We start from the raw sequence: 9,751 nt of genomic DNA, 5'->3' as shown, positions 1-9,751 counted from the left end.
GACAGGCATATGTACCAGTCAATCACGCCAACAGTCATTAGTACCTGATGGTCATCCACCCTCGAGACCGAGAAATCATTATACTTGACAGTTTATACTCGAGGGCACTTAATCGATACAGGCAACATATTGATCTGATAAAGGAGGCCTTGCCTATATTATTTTACGCCACTGGAGATAGGGCTGCGCTGGAAGGAAATGCTTGGACGGTCAGAGAAGATACATCTATACCAAAGCAGACGAATGGATATGACTGTGGCATTTTTGTCATGAAATATATCGACATTTTGTGCAGCGACCACATTTTGACAGGGAGAGACTTGCAGCCATTCACTTCCAGCTTTAGGGAGTCAATAGCCTATGATTGCTTTAGTGAGTTGAAAATATGATATATTTGTCTTAGGCTTGAGAGGAATCGGAAAATTTTGTGAAATGTTGTAAATGATGTACGGTAAAACATTCATGGTGAAAGGATGTAAATGATGTGTTGTATATTTTGTCATAAATTTGAAGGAAATGATGTATTTGTAATATTATTTTCATTATAAATGGTTAAGACAACATTTTGTAGTAAATGATATCTTTTCTTCACAGTCATTTCTTCACACATCACGGTCATTTCCCGCCTACTCCATGTTCATTCACGGTCATTCCCTCCTATTCCGTCTTGATTCACGGTCCTTTCGGCTTATTTCACGATCATGCCCTTCACGTCACATCAATTTTTATTTTTACTTTATTTATTTTATTATTTTATGAAGATACGTTTATTGTACACTCACACAATTAAACAAATCTATACATAAAGAACAGATCATGTTATCGGTGCCCTTCATTTAGTTCAAAATAGTAAAGATATAAGAGGGTTCTGTGCTAATTTATACTACAAAAATGTATAAAAAAGCCTCGAATAGACCGTGAATCAGCACGGAATTGTTTTGGATGACCGTGAAATGCATGGGAATGATCATGGTTTGAAGCGAATTGACCACGAAGTGCATGCAACTGACCGCGAAGTGAAGGGAATTGACCGCGAAATGCCTCGAAACGACCGTGAATCAACACGGAATTGTTTTGGACGACCGTGAAATGCATGGGAATGATCATGGTTTGAAGCGAATCAACCGCGAAATGCATGCAAATGACCGTGAAGTGAAGGGAATTGATCGCAAAATGCCTCGAAACGACCGTGAATCAACACGGAATTGTTTCGGACGACCGTGAAATGCATGGGAATGATCATGGTTTGAAACGAATCAACCGCGAAATGCATGCAAATGACCGTGAAGTGAAGGGAATTGACCGCGAATTGCCTCAAAACGACCGTGAATCAACACGGAATTGTTTTGGACGACCGTGAAATGCATGGGAATGATCATGGTTTGAAGCGAATCAACCGCGAAATGCATGCAACTGACCGGGAAGTGAAGGGAATTGACCGCGAAATGCCTCGAAACGACCGTGAATCAACACGGAATTGTTTTGGACGACCGTGAAATGCATGGGAATGATCATGGTTTGAAGCGATTTGACCGCGAAATGCATGCAACTGACCGTGAAGTGAAGGGAATTGACCGCGAAATGTCTCGAAACGACCGTGAATCAACACGGAATTGTTTTGGACGACCGTGAAATGCATGGGAATGATCATGGTTTGAAGCGATTTGACCGCGAAATGCATGCAAATGACCGTGAAGTGAAGGGAATTGACCGCGAAATGCCTCGAAACGACCGTGAATCAACACGGAATTGTTTTGGACGACCGTGAAATGCATGGGAATGATCATGGTTTGAAGCGAATCCACCGCGAAATGCATGCAAATGACCGTGAAGTGAAGGGAATTGACCGCGAAATGCCTCGAAACGACCGTGAATCAACACGAAATTGTTTTGGATGACCGTGAAATGCATGGGAATGATCATGGTTTGAAGCGAATCAACCGCGAAATGCATGCAACTGGCCGGGAAGTGAAGGGAATTGACCGCGAAATGCCTCGAAACGACCGTGAATCAACACGGAATTGTTTTGGACGACCGTGAAATGCATGGGAATTATCATGGTTTGAAGCGATTTGACCGCGAAATGCATGCAACTGACCGGGAAGTGAAGGAAATTGACCGCGAAATGCCTCGAAACGACCGTGAATCAACACGGAATTGTTTTGGACGACCGTGAAATGCATGGGAATGATCATGGTTTGAAGCGAATCCACCGCGAAATGCATGCAAATGACCGTGAAGTGAAGGGAATTGACCGCGAAATGCCTCGAAACGACCGTGAATCAACACGGAATTGTTTTGGACGACCGTGAAATGCATGGGAATGATCATGGTTTGAAGCGATTTGACCGCGAAATGCATGCAACTGACCGGGAAGTGAAGGGAATTGACCGCGAAATGTCTCGAAACGACCGTGAATCAACACGGAATTATTTTGGACGACCGTGAAATGCATGGGAATGATCATGGTTTCAAGCGAATCCATCGCGAAATGCATGCAACTGACGGTGAAGTGAAGGGAATTGACCGCGAAATGCCTCGAAACGACCGTGAATCAACACGGAATTATTTTGGATGACCGTGAAATGCATGGGAATGATCATGGTTTGAAGCGAATCAACTGCGAAATGCATGCAACTGGCCGGGAAGTGAAGGGAATTGACCGCGAAATGCCTCAAAACGACCGTGAATCAACACGGAATTGTTTCGGAGGACCGTGAAATGCATGGGAATGATCATAGTTTGAAGCAATTTGACCGCGAAGTGCATGCAAATGACCGTGAAGTGAAGGGAATTGACCGCGAAATGCCTCGAAACGACCGTGAATCAACACGAAAATGTTTTGGACGACCGTGAAATGCATGGGAATGATCATGGTTTGAAGCGATTTGACCGCGAAATGATGATGATGATGATGAATGACATTTCCTAGCAAGCATATTCATAATGAGGAAGTGCCAACCAATTTGCTGCAACATTTATTTTTGGCCCCAAGTCAAAAGCACTGAATGCAATTGTATCCTCAAGAGACTTGAAGAAACACACTATGAACACAACTTCGATATATCGAATATAACATGGAGTGTGTACCGACATGGGCGTGTACACACTTGGATAACATGGAGTGTGTACCGACATGGGCGTGTATTAACAAGCTAATCTAAAAAATGAATACAAAATATATATATATATATATATATATATATATATATATATATATATATATATATATATATATATATAAAATAAACATTAGAAAAAAAAAGGAAAGATTAAACTTCGATATATCGAATATAAGACGATATATCGAACTTTGATATAATCGAAATATAATCGATTAATCATATAATAAGTTATCGATTATATCGAAATATAATCGATATAAAAAAGGTAAGTCATCCTTTCAACCCACCGATATATCGACTATCATTCGATTGATCGCAAATGGTCACCCACTGTCCAGCGACAAAATGCATTTTAAATTGAATTATCGATAAATCGAGTAGATGTCGATATATCGATAATGTTTCGATATATCGGAAATGGTCCGATTTGTCCAGCGTCGAACTGCCTTTTGAGTTCAATTATCGATTATATCGCCGATATTTCGATATATCGAAGTATAGATATATCGAGTAATAATCGATATATCGAAAATGCCCCTCGATTGTCCAGCGACGAACTGCGACTCGTTAACGAATTATCGATAATATCGATACTGAGTCGATATATCGAATAAATTGTCGGTATATATCGAAGTCCCCTCGATTGAAATTTTTTTTGAAAGGGCATAAGCCGTTTGTCCGACCGTTGGTTTCTACGTCGATATATCGCGTCTAATTCGATATATCAAAATTGTGAGCGTATTTATAGTTAGCGTCGGACGTTTCCTTTCTTTCCCTCCATTTCATTTCACGGTCCTCCGAAACAATTCCGTGTTGATTCACGGTCGTTTCGAGGCATTTTGCGGTAAATTTCCTTCACTCCATGGTCATTTGCATGCATTTTGCGGTCAAATTGCTTCAAACCATGAAAGTTTTTCATATTTTGAATCGATATCGACGATCTCGATACTGTGTGTTTACAGTCAAAGGCAGTGACTGATATCTTGCAATATTGTGGGTTAGGAGAAGTATGGAAAAAAGTGCGGTCATTAGTGAATCCAAGGTAATTTAATGATGGTGAATGTAAACCTTCCAGTTGCATGCGAAAAATATAAAAGAAAAAGGTTCCACTCAACTCCATCTGTAAGAAATGGCATGCTCAGGGACACCTTTTATGATACATCGTGGCAAAAGGTCTCCTCAAATAATTTCGAACCATCAACATGTTTGTGTGTGTAATCTGAATTTCAACCGAAACTTTAGATTAACAGCCAAAAGGGCATCTCATTGCTTATGCACTCCAAATACTATTGCTCGTCAGGTTAAGGTTGTAAATATTATTGACTGTTACCACGGTCATCTCCATTAAGCCCTGGCATAAAGCCCATACCACTATAAAAAGTAGGACATTTTCTGAAACTTATCGATATATCGAACTATATTCGATATATCGAATACTATTCGATATATCGATACTTAGATATATCGACATGTACTCGATTATATCAATAATACAATTTAAAACGCATTATGACGCTGGACAGTGTGTGACCATTTTCGATCAATCGAACAAGTGTCGATATATCAAGGATGACTTACTAATATTATATCGACTAAATTTCGATATAATCGACAACTTGCTATATATTTCATCGATTAAGTTTCGATTATATCGATAATGTTCGATATATCATGTTACATTCGATATATCGAAGTGTAATTTTTTTGTATTTTTTTCTAACGTGTTTGAAATATTTTTTTTTTTGGTTTGCTTTTATAGGTTAGCTTGTTAGTACACGCCCGTGTTGGTACACACTACATGTTATCCAAGTTGTGTTTGTAGTGTGCTTCTTCTAGTTTCTTAATTTGCATGGTCACTTGCAGGCACTTCGCGGTCAAATCGCTTCAAACCATGATCATTGCCATGCATTTCACGATCATCCAAAACATTTTCGTGTTAATTCACGGTCGTTTCGAGGCATTTCGCGGTCAATTCCCTTCACTTCACGGTCATTTGCATGCACTTCACGGTCAATTCGCTTCAAACCATGATCATTCCCATGCATTTCACGGTCCTCCGAAACAATTCCGTGTTGATTCACGGTCGTTTCGAGGCATTTCGCGGTCAATTCCCTTCACTTCCCGGTCAGTTGCATGCATTTCGCGGTTGATTCGCTTCAAACCATGATCATTCTCATGCATTTCACAGTCATCCAAAACATTTTCGTGTTGATTCACGGTCATTTCGAGGCATTTCACGGTCAATTCCCTTCACTCCACGGTCATTTGCATGCATTTCCCGCTCAAATTGTTTCAAACCATGATCATTCCCATGCATTTCACGGTCGTCCGAAACAATTCCGTGTTGATTCACGGTCGTTTCGAGGCATTTCGCGGTCAATTCCCTTCACTCCACGGTCATTTGCATGCATTTCCCGCTCAAATTGTTTCAAACCATGATCATTCCCATGCATTTCACGGTCGTCCGAAACAATTCCGTGTTGATTCACGGTCGTTTCGAGACATTTCGCGGTCAATTCCCTTCACTCCACGGTCATTTGCATGCATTTCGCGCTCAAATTGTTTCAAACCATGATCATTCCCATGCATTTCACGGTCATCCCAAATAATTCCGTGTTGATTCACGGTCGTTTTGAGGCATTTCGCGGTCAATTCCCTTCACTTCCCGGTCAGTTGCATGCACTTCGCGGTCAAATCGCGACAAACCATGATCATTCCCATGCATTTCACAGTCATCCAAAACATTTCCGTGTTGATTCACGGTCGTTTCGAGGCATTTCGCGGTCAATTCCCTTCACTTCACGGTCATTTGCATGCACTTCGCGGTCAAATTGCTTCAAACCATGATCATTCCCATGCATTTCACGGTCCTCCGAAACAATTCCGTGTTGATTCACGGTCGTTTTGAGGCATTTCGCGGTCAATTCCCTTCACTTCCCGGCCATTTCCATGCACTCCATTCGCTCAAATCACTTCAAACCATGATCATTCCCATGCATTTCACAGTCATCCAAAACATTTCCGTGTTGATTCACGGTCGTTTCGAGGCATTTCGCGGTCAATTCCCTTCACTTCACGGTCATTTGCATGCACTTCCCGGTCAATTCGCTTCAAACCATGATCATTCCCATGCATTTCACGGTCCTCCGTAACAATTCCGTATTGATTCACGGTCGTTTCGAGGCATTTCGCGGTCAATTCCCTTCACTTCCCGGTCAGTTGCATGCACTTTGCGGTCAAATCGCTTCAAACCATGTTCATTCTCATGCATTTCACAGTCATCCAAAACATTTCCGTGTTGATTCACGGTCATTTCGAGGCATTTCGCGGTCAATTCCCTTCACTCCACGGTCATTTGCATGCATTTTCCGCTCAAATTGTTTCAAACCATGATCATTCCCATGCATTTCACGGTCGTCCGAAACAATTCCATGTTGATTCACGGTCGTTTCGAGACATTTCGCGGTCAATTCCCTTCACTCCACGGTCATGACCGTGCATTTCGCGCTCAAATTGTTTCAAACCATGATCATTCCCATGCATTTCACGGTCATCCCAAACAATTCCGTGTTGATTCACGGTCGTTTTGAGGCATTTCGCGGTCAATTCCCTTCACTCCATGGTCGTATTCCATGCATTTCACCATCAATTCCCTCCACTTCACGGACAATTCCATGCATTCCACGGAATTATTTTCCACCACCGATCCGCTTGACGGAACAAGTAAGAATACGACCTCGAAATGAAGAGGCATGACCGCGAAATGCCTCGAAAATGACCATGAATCAACACGGAATAGGCGGGATTGACCGTGGTATGCATGGAACTGACCATGAAGTGAGGCGATTGGACCGCGAAATGCCTCGAAACGACCGTGAATCAACACGGAATAGGCAGGAATGACCATGATATGCATTGAAATGACCATGAAGTGCCCTCACAACATGAAGTGAATGGGCATAATTCAATATACTCTAACAATTTCAAAGAAAGCAACAGATGTATTCAATATACAACATTTACAGTCGTATTACAAAAAATGCACTTCAAATTATATTATTTGGAAGGTATTGGAAATTTGCAGCTCCGACGATTATGACCCGTTTGTTTGCAACGTCCGCATATTTTTGTAGTTCGTTCCTCTCCACGGGAAAGGATCCGTGCCTTCTTTGGTCTTCCAGCTGACCTCATCTGTAGCGGAGGCCGGATTCTCGAACAGTACTCCTTGAATGCAGGAGAAATTTCCCATTGACTTTGGCCCGTACTGGGTACACCGAATTTTCATAGGTGATCTGATAATTCCTCGCCGTGTACAACGGGGAGCAATACGAGTAATGAAGAAGATTGTAGTTTATACATGCTGAAAGAACATGAAAACAAGGCAAACCCTTTACTTCAAACTCGCGACAAGTACATGAAAGCTCATTGAGTTTGACGGTATCATTGTAGTCTCCCACAATATAGTATTCATCTCGGGAAATTGCGTGGCAACGAACATCTCGTGCCTTCGGTATGAGATCCTTTATTTGTTTCTCGGCCCACGGTGTCAACGGTCCAACAAATGATGAGGCTGATTCTCTTCTTTTACAAAACATCTCTTGAATTTTCAATCTGACCGTCTCTATTAGCATAGTCACTGGATATTCTCGTGCTTCTTTGAATAGAGCGTTAACACACTCAACTATGTTTGTAGTCACCAAATTGAACCTTTTTCCTGGGAAATGCGAAGATGCCCACTTTTCATAACCTATTTCCCTTAGCCATGCATGTACTGGGGGGTTGGCAAGTTCGATATGATGCATGAATTTATCGAAATCAGCCCTCCTACAAGTCTTTACAGCCTGCCAGTAGTAGATTTCCAATGACTTGTCTTTGAACGTATCCACCAAGTTTCGGTATATATGGTAGGTGCAGTACCCATAAATTGCTGCCTGGAAGACCTGTGGAACTTCTTTCATTAGACCTTTATGACGGTCTGATATAATAACAAGACCAGGTAAATTCCCTAACGAATCGTTGAGGTATGTAAGGAACCAGTTCCAACTGTTGCTATTCTCTGATTCTCCGATACCAAAAGCGACTGGAAAGATGTGATTGTCACCATCCAATGCCGTAGCAACAAACAAAATACCCTTGTACTTACCTTTTAAATGCGTCCCATCAACGGCCAAGACCCTTTGCAGAGATGTTTGAAAACTTCTAACACACTGTCCGAGTGCAACAAAACATCTCTCAAACCTCATCGTCTGTTGATTCACAAGCAGAGAAGTCAAAGTCCCCGGGTTCGCCATCCTCAACTCATGTAAGTACATTGGGAGTTCTTTGTAAGAGTCTTCATAAGACCCCATTACGCGATCCATTGCAATCTCTTTAGCGCGCTATGCCTTATTATAGCTAATAACAATATTATACTTATCTTGCATTGCGACTATTATGTCCTTCGGCCTTAATCCCATGCGTTGCTTAATGCGATTGACAACCAGTTCACTGGCCAGCTTACTGCTTGCTTGCCGATGATCACTCTTCATCCATGACATTCTACAAGTATGTTTTTTCTTGTAGGTCTTAATCTTGAATATTCCCGCACCGTTCACCCTAGATGCGTGCACCCTCCATTCACACTTATCTTTCATACATGCCACGGTGAATTTCTTCTTTGTGGAATACAACACCTTGTATTGAAAGTTGTTGCGGATTGCAAATTGCCTCAAAATATACTGACACCGGCTCTTGTCCTCGAACGTTTGGTTAACGGCTATATCAATTGGGTCATCAACAGAACATGAATACAGTGACAAGTCCGCATTGGTGAAACCAGCATCATCGAAAGGCACGATGGGAAGCCTGGTGGTGAAGTCCAATGATCGACCCTGCTCAGGCAATGAAATGTCGCTTCCACTCACATTTCCGATGTTGGATGTTGAGGGCAAATCTACTCTCGTAAGTGAAGGTGTTACCATGTATTCAAGTTTGAGGTTCACGTCAGCCGACAACCTAACTGGAGTTGTTATGAAGTTTGATGTATGACCTTGACTTATCATCAAGTTAGGTGTATGAGTCGGCACGGGTACCGGAGTGCTGCTTGGAGGAACCTGTGAAGGTGAACACTTATATTTGTAAGTAAAGATATGTTCCTCACCCAAACTTCCTACTGCTGGGGTGTCATGTTCGAACCAACTATAACCGACCTGGTCTTCGAGTACTGGTTCATTAACGCGCTGCATTGTCTCGATGAATAAAGGGATGTAGTGATCGGGGTGCTTCAGTTGTGCTGTCAAGAATATTCTCACATCGTCATCGTCTTCAATTACAACTGGAGGGACTGATTGGTTTGTGCAAGGATACAATACCCTCAACCTTATATCGTAATCCTCAGTTCTACTCTTCGCAATTTTGTACATTTTCGATAGAAGTTGTTCATATGGAATGTCAACACATACAGCTGTAGTTTTCGACTCTCCACCCTTGTACGTATAACGATCATTTTCACAAACTAATTCCCCACCATATGAGCATAGGATGATTACTGAAGCCATTTCCTGAAAACAAACACAATAATATAACTCGCTTAGTGTTCACATGTATATGGTGGATTTGACCGAGTAGTAGGAAATCCACCATTGTAC

The 9,751-nt window shown here is 41.8% G+C and overlaps 1 protein-coding gene across 1 annotated transcript; it reads right to left on the bottom strand.

Moving 5' to 3' along the window:
* Positions 1–7,312: 7,312 nt before the first annotated feature.
* Positions 7,313–8,473, bottom strand: LOC131234525 (uncharacterized). Its single transcript, XM_058231465.1, has one exon. It carries the CDS (start codon positions 8,471–8,473, stop codon positions 7,313–7,315), a length of 1,161 nt encoding a protein of 386 aa, XP_058087448.1.
* Positions 8,474–9,751: the final 1,278 nt, after the last annotated feature.

The sequence above is a fragment of the Magnolia sinica genome, chromosome 19 (genome assembly GCF_029962835.1).
Source record: "Magnolia sinica isolate HGM2019 chromosome 19, MsV1, whole genome shotgun sequence".
In the NCBI taxonomy this organism is placed as follows: domain Eukaryota; kingdom Viridiplantae; phylum Streptophyta; class Magnoliopsida; order Magnoliales; family Magnoliaceae; genus Magnolia; species Magnolia sinica.
The sequence above is the reverse complement of the archived record's forward strand: the minus strand, read 5'-3'. Positions and strand labels throughout refer to the sequence as shown.